At 60.9% G+C, this 22,562-nt stretch overlaps 2 protein-coding genes across 3 annotated transcripts in view; one reads left to right on the top strand and one right to left on the bottom strand.

The window, feature by feature from the left end:
* Nucleotides 1-911: 911 nt before the first annotated feature.
* Nucleotides 912-16,564, top strand: PODN (podocan). Its single transcript, XM_004438569.3, has 10 exons — nucleotides 912-1,235; nucleotides 2,659-2,752; nucleotides 4,098-4,162; nucleotides 5,778-5,887; nucleotides 7,043-7,199; nucleotides 7,475-7,590; nucleotides 8,104-8,761; nucleotides 11,815-11,963; nucleotides 12,893-13,112; nucleotides 15,638-16,564. The coding sequence occupies exons 1-9, from the start codon at nucleotides 924-926 to the stop codon at nucleotides 13,083-13,085; spliced, it is 1,854 nt and encodes a 617-aa protein (XP_004438626.2). The 5' UTR covers nucleotides 912-923; the 3' UTR covers nucleotides 13,086-13,112; nucleotides 15,638-16,564.
* A 2,409-nt stretch (nucleotides 16,565-18,973) lies between these two features.
* SLC1A7 (solute carrier family 1 member 7) overlaps nucleotides 18,974-22,562 on the bottom strand; it is a 46,987-nt gene continuing 43,398 nt past the window's right edge. Inside the window, exons 8-12 of one of the 2 annotated variants that reach the window (XM_087445782.1) lie at nucleotides 21,288-21,482; nucleotides 20,378-20,512; nucleotides 20,009-20,011; nucleotides 19,820-19,922; nucleotides 18,974-19,192 (exon numbers count right to left, since the gene is read on the bottom strand). In XM_087445782.1, coding sequence (XP_087301908.1) covers nucleotides 18,974-19,192; nucleotides 19,820-19,922; nucleotides 20,009-20,011; nucleotides 20,378-20,512; nucleotides 21,288-21,482 — 655 coding nt within the window. The remainder of the gene's footprint in view (nucleotides 19,193-19,819; nucleotides 19,923-20,008; nucleotides 20,012-20,377; nucleotides 20,513-21,287; nucleotides 21,483-22,562) is intronic. The other variant, XM_004438570.3, reaches the window with a different exon arrangement.

Here is a 22,562-nt window from a genome sequence, read left to right as displayed (position 1 = left end):
GGGGCCATGTGAGCACAGCAGGCCCCAGTGAGGGCAGCTGAGGGTTTAAACACCAGGAAGGGGACTTGGGAGGTCCTGGGGCAGCAGCAGCCCCATTCACTGATGCCTGCTCGGTGCCCGGCTCCGGGCTGGGCCTCCAACCAGACACAGAGTGGCTCACAGCCCCGTGTGGGAGAAAGACACCTTCATGTATTCCCAACCCAACCCAACTCATGCCAAGCCCTGGGGGAACACAGTGACGGAGAGCCCAGGGCATCTCAGAGTCTTCCCAGGGGACGCAACGCGGGAGATAGTTCTTGGAGAAGCTGCTGATTGCACAAGAGAAGCGGGGGGGGAGCATTCCAGGCAGAAGGAACAGCGGGTGCAAAGGCCTGGAGAGAGGAACTGCGAAATAGACCTGCATAGCCAGGGCAGGGGAGTGGAAGAGTTGGAAGAGGCAGGGCCAAGTGCTGAAGATCCTAGAATGGCAGGCTGCAATGCTGGGACGCACCCTGCTGGCCCACCACGGTCTGTGGCTGCTGGAGGAGGACAGGGCCCCCCACACTGCCTGTGCCAGGGCAGCGGGAGCTCAGCAAAGTCCGGGCCGAACCCTGCCATCACAGTTCTTCCTGGGCCTCAGCTTTCCCTTCTGTGAAGTGGGGGCACAGATTCCTTGGGGCCAGGCCTGGTGAGCGCTGGGGAAGGTTTTGCAGACCTGCCTGAGGACAGGGCTTCACTTTACCCCCAGCCCTCCGGAGGGCAGCCCTGGTGGGGCAGGTGGGGAGGGGAGGTCGGCAGTCAGCAGATCAGACGTGTGCTGTGGACGGGGTCCAGAGTGGGCTCTGCCTTGTGTCCAGGGGGCCCCAGCCCCACGCCTACTGTCCCTAACAGGTTCAGTCAGCCGTGGCGCAAAGGAGGGTCTGATGTGCCCCCCCACAGGCACCATGGCCCGGAGCAGGGCGCTGCTGCTCCTGCTGCTGGTGCCGCCGCAGCTGCAGCTGGGACCGGTGCTCGCAGTGAGGGCCCCTGTGTTTGGCCGAAGTGACACTCACAGCCTGAGCCCTGAAGAGAAGGAATTCGTGGAGGAGGAGCCGGTGCTGGTCCTGAGCCCCGAGGCGCTGGGGCCCGGCCCAGCCACCATCGACTGTCCCCGAGACTGTGCCTGCTCCCAGGAGGGTGTCGTGGACTGTGGCGGCATCGACCTGCGTGAGTTCCCAGGGGACCTGCCTGAGCACACCAACCACCTGTCCCTGCAGGTGAGGCCGGCGCTGCACCAGTGGTCACCAGGGGCTGCCCCTGCACTCGTGGTTCCTGTCCCAGACCCCCCCCAGTTACAGCTCCCTGAACCCCCAGTACTCAGGGCTTCACCAGACACGGGTGCCAGGGCAGGTCAGACACGGGGAGTCTGGCTCCACCCTGGGGCACCCCCCTCTGATGTCCCGGTCACAGAGCATTGTGCTATTATAACCTGCTTTGTTTCACTTGGAGGAGTCTGGGCTGAGGCAGGTAAGGAGAGGCAGGCCCTGCTCAAAATGGACACAGACCCGCCCAGCAGCTGACCCTCTGAATCGACAGTCAGGGCACCTCAGACACCGTTACAGGCCAGGAAAGTTAGAGCAAAGTAGACCCCAGTACAGTGCTCTGAGGACTAAGAGGACAGAGTGCTCTTCCCAGCAGAGGCACAGGCTAGATTTTGGAACCTGGAGAAGTGGGACATGGCATTCCAGATGGGGGAGTCTGGAAGCACTGGTGCATCCAGGGCTACTGGGCCACCCTTGTGTGGCCCAGTAGCCCTGGAGGAGGGGGAGGCTTTACACCCATTTCCAGAGGAGATCAGGCTGGCGAAGGAAAGTGACCTGCCCGTGGTCACACTGCCCTGTGGGTCTGCGCTGGCAGTGGGGGAGCCCAAGGCCATGGTAGCCTATGAGGGAAAGGGACAAGCGAGGACAGTGCTTATGGCTGGTTCATTCGCTCACTCATTCATTCATAAAATGTCTCCTGGGTACCTGCTCTACGCCCCTGTCCTGTGTGGGGTGCTAGGCATGTAGGGAGGACTCGGACATGCCCTGCCCTTGAGGCGCTCACAGTCTGAGGGGGAGGCAGAGACTAAACTGGTAGAGATAACAGATAGAGATAGAAGGACTAGTGCTATGAGGCCTGGAGCAGCTCCTAATCTAGCCCCCTATCTGACCTAGGAAGGCTTCAGAAGGAGGTGGCACCTGACCCAGGTTTTAGAGCATCCCAAGGGGAGTGGGGACCACAGGGTCGAGAAAGGGAACCAAAAGTGGTTTCTGGCTTGGGGTTGGGCAGAACAGGCTGGGGATGCCTGTCACCAAGTGGGAACACACAGGGAGCAGGTCTAGAGAGGAGATGGCACTCCAGGTGTTAACTGTGCAGATACCTGTGTGTGTGTGTGTGTGTGTGTACATACTCCTAGAAGGCAGGACCCTCATGTCTGTTGTGATCACTGCTGTGCCTCCAGCGCCCACATTCGGGTCTGGCTCAAAGCCAGCACCCAGGGTCTGTCTACCAGGGGGGAGAATCCCAAGGATGGTGCCCAATAGAGGGCTGGCTCCCGGGACTGGCGGTGAGGGTGGGGGCGGGCCTCTAGTGGGGCAGGAGCCCTTCACACCTCCCCTCCCCCCGCTGCCTCCTCACCACCCTGCCCGCACTCCCCAGAACAACCAGCTGGAGAAGATCTACCCAGAGGAGCTCTCCCGGCTGCACCGGCTAGAGACTCTGAACCTCCAGAACAACCGCCTGACTTCCCGAGGTGAGGGATCACCCAGAGCCCAGGACGGGGACCCCAGGCAGGGGACTGGGTGTCCGTGGGGAGAGCCCCACTCTGCAGACCCTGCGGTGTGGAAAAGAGGAGGGCTAGGCTGGCAGCAGGGCTCCACGGGCAAGGGGTCCCCTGTGGTTGCCTAAAAGCCACCCCGGCTGTTCCTGAGACCTGGGAGAGGGGCTCAGGGGAGGGGCTTCAGAGACCTTTGTCATAGACTCTGCAGGTCACAGAGGCCTTTAGAATTAGAGTTGCAGAGTCCTCAAATTTTAAAGTTATTTTTTCTAAGGATGAAAATAATTTATGATTATAATAGAAAATTTGGAAATATAGAAAATAAAATGGAAAAGAAAAAACCCACTCAATTCTGCCACTTGGAGTTCATCACTATTGACATTTTGGTATATTTCCATTTTTTTGAAAAGCAGCTTTATTGAGGTATAATTTATATACTCTAAGATTTGCCCAACTTAGAGGTACAATGTAATGAGTTTTAGTAAGTTTATACAGTTGCACAACCACCACCACATCCACTCCAGTCTTTTTCCTTTGTGTTTTCTAGTTCCCAGCTGACCTTAGAGTACAGATATTATCACTATTTTAAGTGCCCTGTTGCACTGAGCCGTTAGCTCGGCAGCATGTCTCTCGTTGCTAAGAGCTCCCGGGGCCATCATTGTACACAGCGGCAGCAGGGTATTCCGTGGAGGGACGCTACACAGTTTATGTAACTGTTCCCTCTCGTTAGATACTTGGGCGAGTCCCAGCATCTGAGGGTCTGGGAGCCTGGAACCAAGAGTCAGAGGCCGGCCTTGGGACGGGAGAAGGGCCAGCCTGGCCGGGCTCCCAGTGACAGTCGAGTCCTGGCGCTACATCAGCCAGATGGGACGGGGGGGGCCAGGTGGTGGGGAGGCTCAGGGGCCACAGCACTGCCCTGCTTGGGAGTGAGGGGATAAAAAGGGTCTCTGACTCTCTGGGGCTGCCCCTGAGGGGAGCACTCCTTCCTGGCAGGGAAGGGTCGGGCTGGGTCGTCTGCCCTGTGGCCTGAACTTATGGGGACCCATTCCCACCTGGGCGGCCCTGAGCAGGTGCAGGGTCAGTCATCTCTCAGCAGCACTTCCCACCTGCTCCTCAGAGCTTGGGCCCCTGTGAGCAAGGGGGAGGCAGGGGGCCTGGGCAGGCCTGCGGGGACTGGCTGGGAAGGGGTCAGAGCAGCTCCTGCCACAGGGAGCGCCCTCCCTCTCCTGGCAAGTGGGGCGGGCGTGGGGGGTTGGAGCTGGCGTGCTCCCCTGCAGCGTCTCCTTCATCCAGGGCTCTGACCGATGCCTGTCCTTTGAAGGGCTACCGGAGGAGGCATTTGAGCATCTGACCAACCTCAATTACCTGTACCTGGCCAATAACAAGGTGAGGGCCTGCAGCAGGGCAGGGGGCGCTGCCGCGGCCCCCTGTGTCGGGGACTGAGCTCAGGGAACCTTCACCCTGGTGGGCTGGCCGCTGGGTCCCCATTGCTGCTCAGACACGGCCCTGGGGGGACAGACCCAGACCCTTCACCTTAACCCAGGGCGTCAGAGTGGTCAGATAACAGAGGTGGGCAGAGGACAGAGGCCAAGGCCTGCGGGAGTGTAAGGGATGGCGAGCTCGTCCCCACGGGGAGGGGGCGCTTGCAGGGCCTCCTGGAGGAGATGGCATTTGAGCAGGGCCACTACAGGTGGCAGGATTTCAGGCAGGGGCCCGGAGGGGGAGGGCACTGCAGTACAAGGGACAGCGTGAGAAAAGGCACAAGGCATGCAACCTCAAAACGCTGGCGTGCCCCAGGGCTCTGTCCCGGCCCTTCTCTCTGAACCCTCTCAAGGCGATGCCTCCCCTCCCCCTGCTTTACTGCCCTTCCTCATCATGGCCATGTCCGGTGGCAGTCTCCAGCCCTCTGAGACTCAAAGATCTGCTGCCTCCTCCACATCTGCCCTGGATGTCTGATGGAAGGTCTCCAGCCACCTACAGCCCCACTGGACTGAGCACAGATCTGGGAGGGCTTCACTCACCACGTCCAGTCTCACCGCCAGCCTTCAGCACCCCCCACCCCCAAATGTCCACCATCCCACCCCTGGATGCCCCTGCCTCCTCCTTTGCTGCCCCTTCTCCTCAGAGCAGCCCGAGTGACCTTTAAAAATCATGCCCAATTTCTACCCTTACATGCCCTCTCTCCACTTAAAACCCTTCCGTGGCTTCTCCTTCCACCCAGAATGAAAGCCACACTTCTTCCGTGGCCCACAAGACCACGAGGTGGTCTGGGCCTACCTGCCTTTCTTAACTCGTCTCCCCACTCGCTCGCTCCCACTCCACTCCAGCCCCCACACCCGGCAGCCCCCCACGCAGGGCCTGCACTCGCTGCTCCTGCTGCCAGGGGTGCTGTCCCCCCAGATGGCATTTATGTGGCCATCAGCCTTCAGTGTCACCTGTTCCCTGGGCACCCGACCCGTCACTCTCTGCCTCGGCCTGTCTGAATCCCCTGGGTGGCAGTGATCACTGTCGGATACTGTCGGTCTTTGTTTACTGTCTCCTCCACTGGGATGTAAGCTTTTGGGGGGCAGGAACTTCTCTGGCTTGCTCCCCAGGACAGGCCCAGAGAGCTCCTGGAACCCTGCCTGGAATGTTGTGGACTCAGTGCCTCCTGTTGAATGAATGAAGGTGGACTCTGGGCTGTGTCTGAGGAAGCGTGGGTGCTCCCTGTGGCTGGACAGAGGGCCAGCGGTGGGGAGCCATGAGGGGAGAGACCAGGAGGACAGGCAGGGAAGGGGACAGGCCCGGAGGGCTTTGAATGCCAAGCTCAGGGCTGCACGGAGCCATAGAGCTTCTGTTTTTGTGTAATCAGGGCAGTGGGACGGGTTTCCATTTTAGAAAAATGGCTCTGGTTGCAGGGAGGAGACCAAGTGAAGGGGCCCGGGTGAGCAGCAGGCAGGGGGACCCAGAGCCGGCCTCCACCCCTCCGTTGGTCTTTCTGCCCCAACTCTTCCCTTTCCAGCTGACCTTGGCACCCCGATTCCTGCCAAACACCCTGATCAGTGTGGACTTCGCTGCTAACTATCTCACCAAGATCTATGGGCTCACATTTGGCCAGAAGCCAAACTTGAGGTCAGAGGTCAGAGAGGGCCCTGGGCTCAGGCTGGGGAAGGGGGAGGGGCTGAGTCAGAGGCTGCTGGCCCTGAGCTAGGCAGAGAGGACGCAGAGAGGCCCTGGTGGAGGGGCCAGCTGTGCAGCGTGGGCACAATGCCCCTTGCTCAGGGCTGGGGTGAGGGATGCCCAGGGGCTGCAGGGTCACAGGATCTGAAGGCTGAGACCTAGAGGATGAGGAAGAATCAGTCCAGGAGGTGAGGACACAGGGTGATATGTGCGGAATTATGGGGAGCTGGGTGAGGCTGTTTCCCCCACTCCCTAGCCCCTGGTGGAAGGAAGCGTCTTCTAACAGGCAGACCCATCCCTCGCTGAGAGCTGCTCTGGGAGGAGTGAGGCCTCAGAGCACAGGGGTCTGAGCAGGGCAGGGTGGTGCTGGGGGTTCTGACAACCTCTGGTGCCACTTCTGTCCCTGAATCTGTCACCTCACTCAATTTTCTCCATCCCCCCGGGGAGCTAGGGCCATTGCATGGTCCCATCCCACAGATGAGAAGGCTGAGGGCCAAGAGAGGCCACACTGCAAGAATGAGCTCCAACTTCTATGGATCTCTCTTGTTCTTTGTCTTCTCTCCCTCTAGGATGTCAGCTCCAGGAGGGCAGGGTCTTGTTGGTTGTGTCCACCGCTATACCTGCAGAGTCTGAAACAGTCCTAGCACGTGGGGACACTCTCTATATATTTGCTGAATGAATGAGAGGTCACCTCCTCTGAGCCATGCCCTGTGCTGGGCACCAGGGACAAAGGCAGCAGGGACAGTGACCATTCGGGAAGTCCCACAGACCTCAGAGCCAGCTGTGTGGGCTTGACAGGCAGGGACACCAGGGCTGCAACTGTCAGAGAATGACTGAGAACCTTGGAGGGAATGGAGGAGCACGGACTGGGGGTCAGGAAATCCTATTTCTGCCACTAACTTCTGGGGCAACCTCTGGTGGTCCCTGGTCCCCTCAGCTGCTGGTGGGGACTGGGTTAGGCGGGATCTGAGTTTCTTCAAATGGGAGGAGGGCTCCCTGGGCCCCAGGCCCAACCTGAGCAGGGTCTGGAGCCTCACCAGGTGAGCTGGTGCTGGGGTGGGGCAGGCGCGTGGCCTGGGTGGGTCAGGCCCTGCCCCTCGTTCCCAGGTCCGTGTACTTGCACAACAACAAGCTGGCGGACGCCGGGCTGCCCGACAACATGTTCAACGGCTCCAGCAACGTCGAGATCCTTATCCTGTCCAGCAACTTCCTGCGCCATGTGCCCAAGCACCTGCCACCCGCCCTCTACAAGCTGCACCTCAAGGTGGGAGCCAGAGCGGGGAGTGACACCGAAAAAGCAGGGACCTGCCACGGGGAACAGCCCAGGCCCGCGTGGGCCCCGTGCCGGGGGGCACAGCGTCCACCGTGGAGAAGCAGGCAAAGCCTGGGTGCCTGGCCATCAGCGCCACAGCCAGAGTGCTCCAGGCCTGGGCCCCCTCCCCACGGCTCCCCCAGACCCCTCTCCACACCTCATCCCAAGGCTCTGCCCCTGCCCCTTGGCTGTCCCTCATGTTCCCCTCCCCGCCATCCCACCCCCAGAACAACAAGCTGGAGAAGATCCCACCAGGTGCCTTCAGCGAGCTGAGCAACCTGCGTGAGCTGTACCTGCAGAACAACTACCTGACCGACGAGGGCCTGGACAACGAGACCTTCTGGTGAGCCCCCACTCGGCCAGGCCCCTCACACACATCCTCGCCCACCTGCCCCTGGCCAGTTTCCCTGGAGAAGGAACTTGGAGGATTGGGCCTCTGCTGGCATTTCATGTCCCCAAGAATAGGTGCTATGTATAGGTAAGGCCTGCTGAACTTCCAGTGGTACAAGATAGAATTCTTGGTACAAAATAGAAACTTAAGCATTCTTGTCAAAGGCAAATATGTTTTCATTTCTTAGGACCAAGTGTAGCCACAAAAAGCCTTAGATAAACTACTGGTCTTCAAATAAACTCCTAGGTATCAGAAACCATGCTAGATCCTTCCTATGCCAATATATCATTGAATCAACCCAATGCGAGGCTTGGAGAGGATGGAGATCCCCAGTCAGCTAGTGGCAGAACTGGGATGAATTACAGGCAGTTCCCCTGCCACCTCCCTTGGGAATAATGGTGGAAGCAAGCACCAGGTGGGCTCCTGCCGATGGTCTTAAACCCCCACCCCACCCCCACCCCCCAGGAAGCTCTCCAGCCTGGAGTACCTGGATCTGTCCAGCAACAACCTGTCGCGGGTCCCGGCGGGGCTGCCCCGCAGCCTGGTGCTGCTGCACTTGGAGAAGAACGCCATCCAGAGCGTGGATGCGGACGTGCTGACCCCCATCCGCAGCCTCGAGTACCTGCTGCTGCACAGCAACCAGCTGCACGCGCACGGCATCCACCCGCGCGCCTTCCAGGGCCTCAAGCGGCTGCACACGGTGCACCTGTACAACAACGCGCTGGAGCGCGTGCCCAGCGGCCTGCCCCGCCGCGTGCGCACCCTCATGATCCTGCACAACCAGATCACCGGCATCGGCCGCGACGACTTCGCCACCACCTACTTCCTGGAGGAGCTCAACCTCAGCTACAACCGCATCACCAGCCCGCAGGTGCACCGCGACGCCTTCCGCAAGCTGCGCCTGCTGCGCTCGCTGGACCTGTCCGGCAACCGGCTGCGCACGCTGCCGCCCGGGTTGCCCCGCAACGTGCACGTGCTGAAGGTCAAGCGCAACGAGCTGGCCGCCCTGGCGCGCGGGGCGCTGGCCGGCATGGCCCAGCTGCGTGAGCTCTACCTCACCGGCAACCGGCTGCGCAGCCGGGCCCTGGGCCCCCGCGCCTGGGCCAACCTCGCTGGTCTGCAGGTAAGGGGGAGCGGAGGGGGCAGGGCTATGCTTGTGTGGGGTGCCACTGGTATGGCTGCCCTGAGCCTACCCATCTGCTGGGCCCGGGTGAGGGGTGGGCAGGAGGGCTGGGCCATGAAGGAGGTGCCCACTGGGGAGGCTGGGCCTTAGGGTAGGGGGCTGGGTCAGGCAGAGGGGATGGCTGGCAAGCCCGGGTACAGGAGTGAAGGGCAGAGCACAGCTGGTATGGCCAGGCTAAGCTGACACATGCAGGTACAGGCTTGAGGAGGGCTGTGGGGGTAAGGGGAGGTCATGGCTGCAGGTAGGGGCGTCCACGGTTCAGGAGGACTAGAGGGCAGGGGCAAGTCAAGCTCCCCCACCTGCAGGCGCAGGAGTAGGTGCCTGGAGAAGGCGGGGCTTGGGAGGGGAAGGTGAGGCGGCTGCCCTCACCAGTCTGCAGGGGGTTGGGGGGTCTCCTTGAGGCATTTGGGAGCTGGTCAGTGGGTGTGGCTGCGAGGCCAGGTCAGCGTCAGGGGGGATATCTGGCCACAGGAATCGAGCCTCTTTGGTTACACATGAAACCTCCCAACTCGGTGAGGGGCCAAGAGGGAACTTCATTAGAGACACCTGGGGGACAGGACCCAGCCGCAAGGTCGGGGATGCTCTGCTGCCCTGCTGGGCCCCTCTCCCCAGATGTCCTCAGGGCTTGCTCCTGCCACTTTCTCAGGGCTCTGCTCAGATGTCACCTTCCTCTGCTTTGTTTTGCTTCATAAGCCTCCTCCCTTCGGGGCATCAGGTCATCTGCTTGTCTGTGGCCTGCTCTTCCCGCTGGAAGGAGGGCAGGCGTTTTAGTCAGTTGTGTTCACTGCTGGACCCAGGGCCCTGGCGTGGCGGGCTCACAGTACATGCTTGTGGGGGCAGCTGTCAGGATGGGGATGTCTGAGTGGGGTGCAGGGGAGAAGCCCAGAGAGTGGGGGACAGGGAGGTGGGGCAGAGCCCTGAGGGTGGAGCAGGTGGGAGTGGGGGAGCAGCCGTTGCTCCTCACCCGGGTGGCCCTGCCTAGTACTGGCACCAGATCCAACCCCCTGTGCCAGCCCCTCTTGGGTATTCCTCAGGGACCTGCTCTCCAGGGGCCCAACCCCACTGTTCCTCTCCTCCACACCCGCTCCTCCTGCTGCAATTTCTAACTCGCTGAAGGGGGCGACATCCACCCAGGTGCCCTCAGGAAATCTGGACGCTGCCCTTGACATCCCCTTCTCATGCCATCTCCCGTCTGCCCGTTGTTACTAAACCCTGTCCGTTCTACCACCGCCTCTCTCAATCTGTCCACTTCCCTCTATCCTTGCTGCCCATGCCCCAAGCCAAGTCACCCCCATTTCTTGCCTGGACCCCAGCTTCCGAGGAGCTCTCCACTCCTGTACTCCTTATGCAATTGGAGAGTGTCTTGAAAAACACGTGCTCACCTTATAGTCCTGCCCAGAACCCTCCCGTGGCTCTGCTTGCTCTGAGAACCCAGAGCAGAGTCCCTGCCGTGGCCTCCGAGGCCTGCCCTGCCCTGCTCCCAGCTGAGCCTCTTAGTTTCCCAGATGCACTGGGCTTTGTCCCTACCGGCATCTCTGCTGGTAGCACCTTCTCCGCCCTGTTGACACCTCCTCATTCATTCCACAGCCCGTACCGAGCCCCCACCCTGTGCCAGACACAGTTCTAGAACTGAGGACCAAGTGGGGAATAAGACAGATGGAGGGTCACCACCCTCCTGGAGCTTGTACTTAGGACTCAGCTCAGGTGTCACCTCCTCAGGGAAGCCACCAGTGGTGGGCAGGTTAGACACCTCCCTGGGCCTGGGTGAGTTCAGTCAGGGATGGGGTGTCTGGTGGTGGGGAATTCTTCCTCTCACTGCTGGATCTTTCTACAAGCAGCTGCTGCTGCTGCTCTAGAGCCCCCACCTGTGCTGGCTGCTGTCTACTCCCCTGACCTGAGGCTGGGTTGGGCCCCTCCCCCGAGCTTCCTCATCATAGCCCCGTTCCACCGGCTGTCATTGTCAGCCCCTGTGTCCATCTCCCCTGCCAGCCTGGTTTCCTGGGGGCGGAGGCAGCGCGTCAGTGGGTTCTGTGTCCCCCGCCCCCTGGGCACTGAGGATGTTTGGAATGAATGAGGGCCTGCTGGAGCTGTGTGGAGGGAACACGGCAGGGAGCGGGGAGCCCCGCTGGGTAGGAGAAGTGACAGCGAGGCTCCCTAAGGGGCATGAAGCTTGTGTTCCTCCTGATTCTTGACACCACCCACCTGGCTCTCTGGATTCATGGCCCCCAGTTTCCTGATCATGAGCCCCAGCTCTTGGGGTAAGGAGAGGAGCTTAGAGATGCCGGAGTCCCACCTGTGGCTACACAGGTGTGTGTCGGGGCGAGGGTGTGCTGACGGCCTGAGGGGCAGTGAGCCGGGCTGTGCCCGTCTAGGTCTCCTGCCCACTGCAGCTTTGTTCTGCTCCCTGGGAATCCCACCCCCGTTTCCCTGGCTGCCTGCCTCCTGCACTCTAGGCACGTGGTGACACTGAGACTAACCAGCCTGGGGCGGCTGCCATGCCAGGGTCCCTGTGGGCCTGGCACCCTTGCTCCTGGCCCCTGTCCACATGGCCCCTGAGGTCCCCGAATGAGCAGCCCCACCCGTGCGGCCCCTCACACCTACCCTCATTCAGGGCCAATGGGGCGAGATTCAAAGACCGGAAGATCCCTGGCCCCTGCCCTTCTGGGGTCTTTAGTCTGATGGAGGTGATAGGTGCGTTACGGAGGAAGGACTGTGACACCCAGATGTCTTGGTGAATTTCTGTGGGAAAGCAGAGGGAGCTGGGTAGGACACATATCAATCAGAACAAGGATTTGGAGTCAGGCACACCGGGTTCCAGCCTTGTGCAGGCTGTGTGGCCTTGGACAGATCTCTGAGCCTCTGTTTCCCCATCTGGAAAATGGGGACAGTTACAGATCTCACCTCACAGGGTTATCGTGAGATTTAGATAGGCTGGGGGTTGGTGGGGCTTTGCAAGATGTTAAGTGCTTTGACTTCCCTGCTCACCCCTGCAGCTGCTGGACATCGCTGGGAATCAGCTTACAGACATCCCCGGGGGGCTCCCCGAGTCGCTTGAGTACTTGTACCTGCAGAACAACAAGATTAGCGCCGTCCCCGCCAATGCCTTCGACTCCACACCCAACCTCAAGGGGATCTTTCTCCGGTAGGAGGTCCCCTGGGGCCCCCCCTGGCTCTAGCGGGATATTCGAGGCACAGGGGAACAGCTTGCAGGTAGAGGTCAGTGTTCAAAGCCAAGTGGTGCACATGGGCATTATTGATGTTACCGTGGCAGGAAGGGACCCCACAGAGCATCTTCCCAATTTACAGCTGGGAAAGCTGAGGCCCAGAGAACAGAAGTGACAGCAGATGTTCAGTCTCTCGCTGGGTTCTGCGGGTTTGGAATGATTCGGGGGACACAGCTCCCTGAGGAGATGAGGAGCTTCCATACAGCAGAACCAGGGTCGTTCTTCCTGACATCCCCACCTCCCACCCCCTCAAATCAGAGAGAAGGAGACAGATCAGGGAAAGGCAGAATGCACGTTCTCTGGGGCTTTGTGGCCCGGAAGGCCCGGGCTGGGCAACGTTGGGATGTGAGCCGTGCCTGGACTCCTGCGGGGGACTGAGGTGCAGAATGTTGAGGGGGCCTGAGATCCGAGCCCAGCCTCCGCCTTCCCGCAACCTTAGTGTGTCCCTGGCCCAGCTCGGCCCTGGCCTTGCCTGCCTGCCACTCCGCACCAGGCACTGAGGCGACCCCAGGCTGGCAGCCCAGGAGCCCTAGGCCTCAGGGCAGGCGGAGAGAGGCAGCCATGTCCGCCACTCCCACCTGGTAGTGAGAGGGTATGCAGAGGGAGGCTTTCCGCTTCCTGAACAGACGGAGGCCCGGGGTCAGCCGCTGTCCCCTGAGCTGCAGCCGCACACACTGGACAGCGTGGACTCCATGATGCGGCGTGCCTCTCAGCCCCTTTCCTTTGGTTCTTGCTGTGCCATCTTCCTGGAGGGCCCGTTCCCTCCCCTTTACCTTCTGGGGTGGGTATGCGTGGGGACTCTGAGGGCTGGGCTCCCGGCACTGACCCTGCGTGGGTGGCCGCACAGGTTTAACAAGCTGGCCGTGGGCTCCGTGGTGGACAGCGCCTTCCGGAGGCTGAAGCACCTGCAGGTCTTGGACATAGAAGGCAACTTTGAGTTTGGTGACATTTCCAAGGACCGGGGCCGGTTGAAGGAGGAAAAGAAGGAGGATGAGGAGGATGAGGAGGATACGGACGAGGAGGACGAGGAAAGGCGATAGTGACAGGGTGAACTGGATCTGACGTAGGTAGGTGGTCTGTGTGGGGCACGCTCACCTCTCCTCGCCAGTTTCCAGTCCCTGACCCCAGTTTAGGTCACCCTCTATCCCCTGCTTTGTCGTTCATTCTGCAAACCTCTTGGAGCCCTTGGTATGTGCCAGGCCCTGGGTGAGAGGTTCGGTATAAGAGCAAGCCTGCGGGGTGCCGGCCGTGCCCGGGGCCTGTCTCCAGGGCGATGAGTGCCGCCGTCAGGGCACAGACAGGCACAGGGGCTGGGATGGTGGAAGCAGGGAAGGGATGTGGGCCCGGGAGGAGGCTGCTGCTGTAAGCCAAGCCAGAGGTGATAGGGGCCGGCCGTGAGGATGCAGAAGAGCAGATGGGCCTGGGAGGGGTTGGGGCAGACCTGAGGGGCCAGAGTGGTCCTGCTGGACACGGGTGAGGGAGAAGACAAGGCCCCAGTTCCAGCTTGGAATTCCAGCTGGATAGTAGTACCCGGAGGAGCAGGCATGGTGGGGGAGTGTTGAGTTTGAGGGGCCTGGAGGCTTCTGGGGGAGCTGCCCGGAGGTGGGCTGGATGTATGAGTCTGGGGGTCAGGAGTGAGGTCTGGGCGGGAGATGGGGATCCAGGCATTGTCGGCCTTAAAACAGCCACTGAGGCAGCAGGAGGCTGGGGGAGCCTGCCCAGGGAGAGTGAGTGCCAGGGCGTGGCCAACGGGAGGGGAGCCTGCAGAGCTGGTAAGATGGAGCAGTGAGGGAGGGAGGGAGGGAGGAAAACCACCGACAGCAGAGAACAGAGGGTGTTTACACATACATGCAGCACAAGCTCCCACACACACACGAGTGCACCAACACGTGTACCCGTGCTCTCTTACACATGCCTATACATGCACACACAAAGCACACACTCGCAGAACCCACCGCACATGTGCACACACATGCACGCACTCCATGACCCATTCACAGATGCAGAGCACGTGCACACTTGCATGCAAGTACATACACGCGTGCCTCCCCATGCACATAGGCCCTTGTGTGCACATGTGCTCACACATGCGTATGCATGCATGTTACACGTCCATGCACAGGCTTCTCTGGAAGGGGGGGACTCAGCCGTGTCAATGCTGCTGAGAGGCGGATAGAGCTGAGCACTGCCAAGGGCTGACGGGATTTATCCACAAAGAGGTCATCTGTGACCTTATCGGGAGCAGCCTCGGGGGCCACTGGATCCAGGGAGTGTAGACAACTCTATCAAGAAGTTTGGCTGTGGAGAGATGAGAGAGTGAGATGGGGGCGTGAAGTTCAGACAGGGCTCGGTTCATGTTATACCTTTTTTAAGGAATAGAGCTGGTTTGGGTGCTGATGGGGAGGGGCCAGTGTGGAGGGAGGAGCTATGGATATAAGAGAGGAGAGCTGGGTGTAGGATCCCTGTGGAAACAGTAGGAGGGACTGGCTTGGGCAGGAGGGTCAGTGCTCCCTCCACTGTGGCAGGAGGGACAGAGGACGGAGTGGCTGCAGTCACACGCAGGTTAGTGGCTTGGTGGCTGAACATGAAGTCACGTCAGCCCGATGCCTGCAGCCTTCTGTTTCCTGAGGGAAGCAGGGGTGCTCAGCGGACTGGGTGGGTGTGGAGAAGATGGACAATTGGATCTATCCAGGGCTGGGGTTTCAGAAAGAACAAGGAAATTGAGTGTATTGGCAAGAGAATGGGTACAGTGGTGGATCCTGGGGTCAGGCTGGGAAGGGAAGGAGGTACAGACAGAAGGAGTTGGGGGGCAGGGCCACTGGAGGGGGATATTGGAGAGTGGGCATGGTGGTGACGAGTAGCCAGGAGAAGACGTGTGGGCAGAGGGGAATCAGAGTGAGCCGACCCAGCTGGGTCACAGAGCCGGGTGGCAGAGCTGGAGGCCTTGGGAGGGGGCTGCTGGGCTGCTCTTAGGATGTTGAACTTAAGTAGGGCCTGGGGCAGAAAGGAGCCTTAAGCGGGTTGAGGACCCGGTGGGTGGGTGAGAGAGGGAGTTGGGGAGAGGAGTCCGGCTGGTGATAGAGAAGAATGTGCGTGGGGGCGGTTATCCAAGCGTGGAGGGCAGGCCCAGAGGCCATGCTCAGGAATCACCTTCCTCTGCTCTTGGGGCCCAGGGGTAAGAAGGTGGAGCCCCTTCTCTCCAGGCATTGTCCTCAGGCAGAGCCAGGGGTCAGCCACAGGAGTGACTGGTCATTCAGTGAGGATGCTATGGCGCTCACGAGGGGGCTGCAGAGTCCTGGGTTGGGAGAGAATCTGCCCCCTCTGGAGGACATTGGCCATGGTCAGGTCAGTTGAGTGGGGCCCTGGGAGAGGCCCTCTAGTCCACACCAGGCCCGGCCACATCTCCATGAGCACCTCCCAGCGGGCGGCCCGCTGGCTCTAGGCTCCCAGGGGCAACTTGCCTCCTGCCCGCAGTCACCTGGCCCTCCCAGAGCCCCCTCAGGTGGGCCCCCCAGCTCTAATGCCCCACCCCAGGCTTGTTATGGTTGGGGGCCTGCCCTGGCCTCCCCTGACTCTCCCATGTGTTCTGCAGGACCATGGACCGCCGGACCACTTTCTGCAGCACGTGCCTGTGCCCTGTGAGCCCCGACTCTGCCCCGCTCGCGGACACACCCAGCACTGTACCCACAGGGCCCCCGACACAGCTGAACACACAGTCGCCCATCCTTACCCCTTCCTGCAGTGCGTTCCACAGCCAGACACATGCAGACACCACGGCACACCCACACACAGCCAGCCACACGTCGCCCTCCAAATGGTCTCGCTCTTTGCCCTGAGCCCACCCCGCCATCATGCCCTGTGAGTCATCCAGATGTGGGAAGGGTCTGACCCCACCCTGGCATGCACGGGTGCCTGCTTCCTCCCCTGTGGACACACACGTGCACACGCGCGCGCACACACACACACACACACACACAAGTCACGTGCAGACAGCCCTCCGAGGCCTATCTACCGACAGCTCGTGCCCCAGCCAGAACTGGCCAGAACAGCGAGCTATCTGCCTGTCTGTCTGTCTGTCCGTCCATCTCCTGGAGAAGACACAGAGTTATCTCTGAGCTCTCTGCAGCCAGGTGCCTGCTGCCTTCTGGAACTCGCAAAAGCTGGCTTTTGTTCCTTTCCCTCCCTTTGGGGACAGGAACCTTCTGGACTGCTGCCCCGGCCCGCCCGCCCTGCTGGGGCCATCGTCACTCCCTGCCATGCCCCGGGCAAGCCCCACTGAGGCCACTGCAGTCTCCCAGGGCTGCCCGGGCCTTGCAGGAGTGAGGCGGAGGCGGGAGCTGGGCTGGGCCAGGAGGAGGGGCCCAGTCACACCGATGAGACACCTTGTTTATTCTTTGGGCCTGCGGGGAGTTCTGGGTACCTTTGGTTTTTTATTCTTTTTTAAGGAAAAAAAAATGATAAAAACTGCAAAGCTGATTTTTCTTGTTACAGAAAAACTAATATAAAAGCATTACCCCTGTCTGGCAGCCCGTGGCCGTGTCTGTGTGTGCTTCCTGCCAAGTGCCAGGCAGGTGCCTGGCGGGGGTGGGTAGGACACAAGCACGGCAGCGCCTGTCTGACCAGCAGGAGTGAGCACACAGTTCAGTTCTCGGGGCGCACAAAGTAGTGGCACGGCAGGGGGCCAGGGACGCAGGGTTTATTTGCAGGTAAGGAGGCCTGGAGGCACGTGCGGCTCATCAGCAGGTCAGGCCAGGACCGTCGCCCCTGGCCTGTGAGCTCACCCTGCACTCCCAGAGGCTGAGCATTCAAGCAAAGGACCTGCCCGCTTCCGGCTGCTCAGGGCCCACCTGGAGGGTAGGCTGTACACAGAGTGGGCACTACCAACGGGGTCTGTCCCATAGAGGACAGCTGGAGTGGGAAGGGCACCAGAGGCAGGCCTGGGAGCTGGGACAGAGCCAACTTGGGGGCCCAAGTCTCTGCAGGCCTGCCCAGGGAAGAGCAGACAGACGTGTCCAGTGCACCCACCACCCCAACGGGGCCAGAGCTGGGACCAGGAGGCAGCACCCAGCTCAGAGCAAAGGAGAACCTCTGACAGGCAGAGCTGCCCCACAGTGGGGAGGCGATGCCCAGGAAGTATGACCCCCCCCCCCCCCACTACTGGAGGTTTGACAGCAGGCTCCTGTCAAGCCTGATAGAGCAGATTCCTTCCTTGTGGTGGGGCAGACTTCATTGATTGAAGGGCGTTAGAGACGTGACACGGGGAAGAGGTGAAAGAACGAAGGGTGCTCCTGTGGTGGCCCTACAGCCCCCAGCCCTCCAGTGGGAGGGGATCCTGGGGTCAGGGCCTTTCCTGGACTCCTCACACTGCGGCCCTGGGAGGAGGATGGGAGGTAGTTCAGGAGCGGGGCTGGGAGGCAGACAGCCTCCTGATTCTCTGAGTGACCTTGGGGGGCCTGTCCCCTCCCCCAGCTTCAATGTTGTCACAGCTCCATGGTACAAACTCTGGAGCTGCGTCTCATCCCCAAAGTGTGTCTCGTACAATCTGTGTGGCCTTTGCGTGTCCCCTGCGAGCCTCCTGGAGGCACCCCGGGGCTGAAGAGAAGGAGGCAGACAGTCTGGAAACGTCCCTGGGCTTGCCCCCTCCTTAAAGCAAAGCGTTCGCCAAAGGGAGCCAGACCGGCTGAGAAAGTTTGTTCCTTTTGTGGGGACTGATCTCGGGGCCTGCCTGCAGAACAGAGCCCAAGCCAGGGGCAGAGCCGGCTGTGCCCCTGTGGCTGTCAGGACAGGCCCCTGGGCACTCTGCCTCCTGCGTGTGACACTCAGGCCTGTCCTCCCACTTTCAGCCCAGACAGACCTATCTGCACTCTAGTTACACGAGCAATCTTGTTTATATTGTGGCCACCTGGAGAGGCTTGCCCATACTCTGGCTGCCCAGAAGGCCAGTCTGCACTGTGACAGCCTTTCTTAGCCCAATAAAGAAATGCTGGCCAGAGTATGGTCGCTGAGCCTGCAGGACTTGAAAAACAAAATACCTTTATTTAGTTATCACTGAATTTGCAAACACAGAAAGGAATAGAAATCTAACTCCACTTCATCCCACAGGCTTTTGGGGAGTGCTGACTCCAGGGCCACATGGGCAGGCGAGCCTGCCTCCTGGGTCCTGGCTGGCCCACCATCCTGTGGGAGCCTGGCCCCGATGATTCTAAGGGCCCGCAGCCCCAGTGAAGACATCCTCGTCTCCACATCGATGGGCTTGTCAGAGAGAGCCAGTGGGACGGGCGGCTGGTGGGCTGTGGCACGTGGAAGGCGGCGGGTCTTGGCCTTGGCTGGGCCTGTCCTTGGGGAGAGCTGTTTGTCTGAGGCCACGTGTTGTGGGGCAGGGTGGGGGGCTGGCCTGGGCCGGGACACAGCTGAGGCAGGACCAGGATGTTGTTACGTCTTCACAAATTGAAAGCAGTAGTGGCTGCGGGCCTCCTGGAGAGGGGCAGAGCCTCTCGGCATCTGGCCCTGCAGGCCCCCTGTCCTCCGGGAGGGAGTGGCCAGGGCTTGAAAGACTCGGGTTAGAGTACTGGCCCTTACATCGCTTGCTCTGAGACCTGGGGCAAGTATTTTCAGCTCTCAGAGCCTCGACTCTATGATCCAGAAAGTGGGGACCATAACCCCTGCCTGCCACCCTACAGGCCAACCTGGTGGAAACCGCAGAGCTGGGGCTTGGCTCATGCGGACCCATCACTCTCTGGCTGGGGCACCCACATGCGTCACCCCCCCGTGACCCCATTTTCCTTCAAGTGGGGCTAATTCCGGCCCCTCAAGTGTGTGAAGGACTTGTGCACCTGGCCCCTGTCGCTGCTCAGGTGAGTAGTGAGTTGAGATCCTGCCCTCGGCCCTTAACCCTGGAGGCTTCCTCGGCCTCTGCAGCTCTGCCAGCTCAGACGTTCGTCTCAAGCTCGCTGATCTCGATGGTGCAGTGGTCCAGGCTGGTAGTGGCTGGCTCCTCGTCCTGCTCCACTTGGACGGGGACGTGGTGGGGACAGGTGGGGCCCAGGGTCAGCTCCGAGGCCTCAGCCACGCTCTTCACACAGCCATTCTGTTGTGTTGCCACAATCTCCTGGAGACTCACTGGCTTGGTCTCAAAGGGTGGCAGTTTCTGGGGAGGGGAAACAGGCCTTGGTAGCAGCAGGAGGGACCGAGGTTAGCCACTAGGGAGGATTGAACGAGCAGAGTTGGGAACCACGTGATTGGTTTTCCTACAGACGTGCTATGGGGCCTTGATAGGTCTCAGGGCCTCTCTGGGCTCCAGTTCCAAGCTGTCCTGCCTCCCTGGGACTGTCCTAGTAGAGAAGGGGACCTGACCCACAGGGTCCAGTGAGGGAATTGGTGGCTCCCTGCCTGGGCCTCATCGTCCTCCCTGCCACATGTTTACTGAAGGAGCCTGAAGACCGTGAGGCCCTGTGCAGACGTACAGATGTTTGCATCGTTGTCGGCAGGACCGTCGCCACCCCACACCAGGTCAGGCTCCCTTCTCTTGTGCTGTTCACCACTGCTCCTCCTGTGCCTCGACCGGCGCCAGCCATGGGGGTGCTCAGCAACCAGTGTTGGAGGAATTAGTTACCCCCTGCACCAGATGAGGAGACCGAGGCCCGAGGCATGGAGGCACTGGCTGAAGGCTGCCCCGCTGGCCCATCCGTGGAAGATGCGGTGCCCTGCCCACCCCACCCCGGCTCCACCCTCGGGGCCTTTGGGCGTGGGGCTGGGAGGGAGGCCCTGCTCTCACCTCAGCGCCTGCGTCCTGAGCAAAGTCCTTCCGGCAGATGTGGGCCATGATCCCCGCGGCCAGCGCGTCACCCAGCACGTTAATCATGGTGCGGAAACGGTCCCTGGGGAGCCGAGGGTGCGGTGAGCAGCAGGCGCTGTACTGTAGGGAGCTGGGAGAGGGCGGTGCGCAGCCGGCAGCACCGCGGACCGGCTGCAGGCAGAGCCCACAGCGAGGCTCTCCCGGGCCTCTTGAGCCCACCACCCCCTTGGCCACGTTGAGGCGGGTTGATGCAGGGCCGGCTTTGTGGGTGTGTGACTGTGCAGTCACACGGGGCCCGTGCTGAGGAGGGCCTGGGCTTGGTCTAATGCTCTGCTCTCACCCTCCTGAAATTCTTTATAATTTTTGAGCAAGGGATCCCACATTTTCACTTTTGAAAACTGGGTTCCTTCCACGAATTATGCAAGTAAGCCAGTATCAACGAATAAGGCACTCCACTGGGCCAAAGCACGGCCGTTCCCTTGCCCACCCTGAATGCTGCTGCCCCAGGGGGGGTGCGCTGGGGCGAACCCCACTCACAGAGCCCAGTCGACAGCGATGATGAGGTTAATGTCATCAGTGGGAAGTCCCACAGAGGTGAGCACGATGACCATGGTGACGAGCCCGGCCTGGGGGATGCCAGCTGCGCCGATGCTGGCTGCAGTGGCTGTGATGCTGCAGGAGGGGTCAAGGAGAGGACGAGGAGGAACAGGAGGGGCAGGGCTCATTGTCCTGGCCCTGGATCCAAGGAGGAGGCCAGAATGCCAGGGCCTCTGGGGACAGCCACATGGTGGTTGTTAGGAAGTACATGGGGCAGTTCTCGGGGTGGGGGGCACGTCCCTGCTCAAGGTCCTGTGGTGCCATGGGCCCCCATACCTGGCCTCAGGAGAACCTCCCGAGGAGTTTGTGGAAAACCCTGTGTCTGGAGCCGCTGCCTCCCCCAGAGATTCTGATCGTCCACCTGCACAGCTCTGCCCAGCCTCTCCCTGGGGCCTGGGCCCCAGGGTCAGACGTGCCCTCAGGCTGGCATGTGAGGCCTTCCCCTCAGCCTCTGCCTCTCACCCCAGCATCCTTTCCTCAGCTCCAGCCACACCAGCGGCTCCTCTGCTGTTGCTGAGTCCTGCCCTGGCCTCTGCTCACCATGTGCCTGCCTGCAGTGCCCTCCCTGCCCTGCGTGTCCAGACTGTAGGGCCTCCTCCCGGCCTCAGCTTCCCAGCCTGCTTGGAGCTCCCTCTGCAGGGCGGCGCTGGGGAAGGAGCCCCGTGCCCCAAGTCACAGAGGTCAGGACATGTCCCAGCCCCAGCACTGACTTGCTGTGTGGCCTGGAATGAGCCCCTCGCCCTCTCTGGGTCCCAGAGACCTCATCAGATCTGGGAGCTCGAGAATCCTGAAGGCCCTTCCAGCGCCCAACCCCGCAATCCACACTGGGTGTGGGGTGTCAGGAGTGCACCTTATGGTGATGATCTGGCCAAAGTCCAGCTCATAGTTGTTGACCTGGGCAATGAAGATGGCAGCCACAGCCTCGTAGAGTGCGGTGCCGTCCATGTTGATGGTGGCGCCCACAGGCAGCACAAAGCGGGCAATGCGCCGGTCAATGTGGTTGTTCTCCAGCAGGCACTTGAAGGTGATGGGCAGTGTGGCTGAGCTGTGGGCAGAGGGGCCAGTGTCTGCCCACCACCCTTCCCCCAGAGGGTCAGGGCTTCTGGGCTGCCTGCCTGCCAGTGACGGGAAGCTCACCTCCGCCCCAGGCAGCTGGCTCATCGAGGGGGAGAACATGCTGAAGGGGTTTTGAAAATAGTCATAGGTGGCACCCTTCAGGGGTGTACAATCAGCGGCCAAGCCAGACCCGCCTAGGCCCAGGGCCACAGAGACCCCCCCACAGGCTGGGAAGGGAGGTACCACTGGCAGAGCACCCACTATGCACCAGGCTCCGTGTTGCACACACACCCTCATTTGATCTTCACAGCTTCTGTGAGGGAGGGGTTTTCAGTCCATTTTACAGACGAGGAAACTGAAGCCCAGAGAGGCGGAGGTGCTGACGCAGCCCCACCGCTGGCCAAGCGTGGATGAAGTGGCTTCCAGCAGGCCTCTGGGGCCGGACTTGCTGGTTCTGATCCCAGCCTCCCGCTAGCCAAGCAGCCCTGGCAGCTTCCTTCCCTGTGTGCGCCCCAGTGTCCTCACCCCAACAACACCTAGATTACAGGGCTATTGGGAGGATTCAACCGGTAAACGCTTAAAGTGTCTGCACATCACGAGCACTCAGTCGCTGAGCTGCTGCTGTTACTGTCACTGTGTTTCTCCCTGGAGTTCCTGGTGGCAGTGCGGGGACTAAAGCTCAGGTTGGTGTGGCCCCAGAGCCCTTCCGGTCCCACAGGCCACGCCTCGGGAGCCCCTTCCACTTGCTGGAACCTCTATGGAGCCCAGACATGCTGGGCCCGAGGCCATGGTTCCGGCCCAGGCTGTGGCCCGGGGGGCAGCCGCTGGGACTTCCTCTTTCCTTTTCACCTCCTGGCCTCGGCCCTGGGTGGAGGTTCCTGGTCAAGGCCTCTGGGGCTTTTCCTCACTGGGGCTCTGCTCTTCCTGAGTCCTGCATGAGGTGCTTCTGCTGTCAGGGGTGGGGTCAGTGGCTGCCAGGGAGGGAGGTCTTAGAGACTGGGAAGCTGAGGGCCCGGGAAGAGAAGGCGGTAGGTAAGGGCTGCAGGGAAGAGCCAGGCTTCGGCGCCAG

Source organism: Ceratotherium simum, chromosome 22 (assembly GCF_057802395.1).
Source record: "Ceratotherium simum simum isolate JZ-2026a chromosome 22, ASM5780239v1, whole genome shotgun sequence".
In the NCBI taxonomy this organism is placed as follows: Eukaryota; Metazoa; Chordata; class Mammalia; order Perissodactyla; family Rhinocerotidae; genus Ceratotherium; species Ceratotherium simum.
This window is presented reverse-complemented; position numbering and strand designations above follow the sequence as displayed.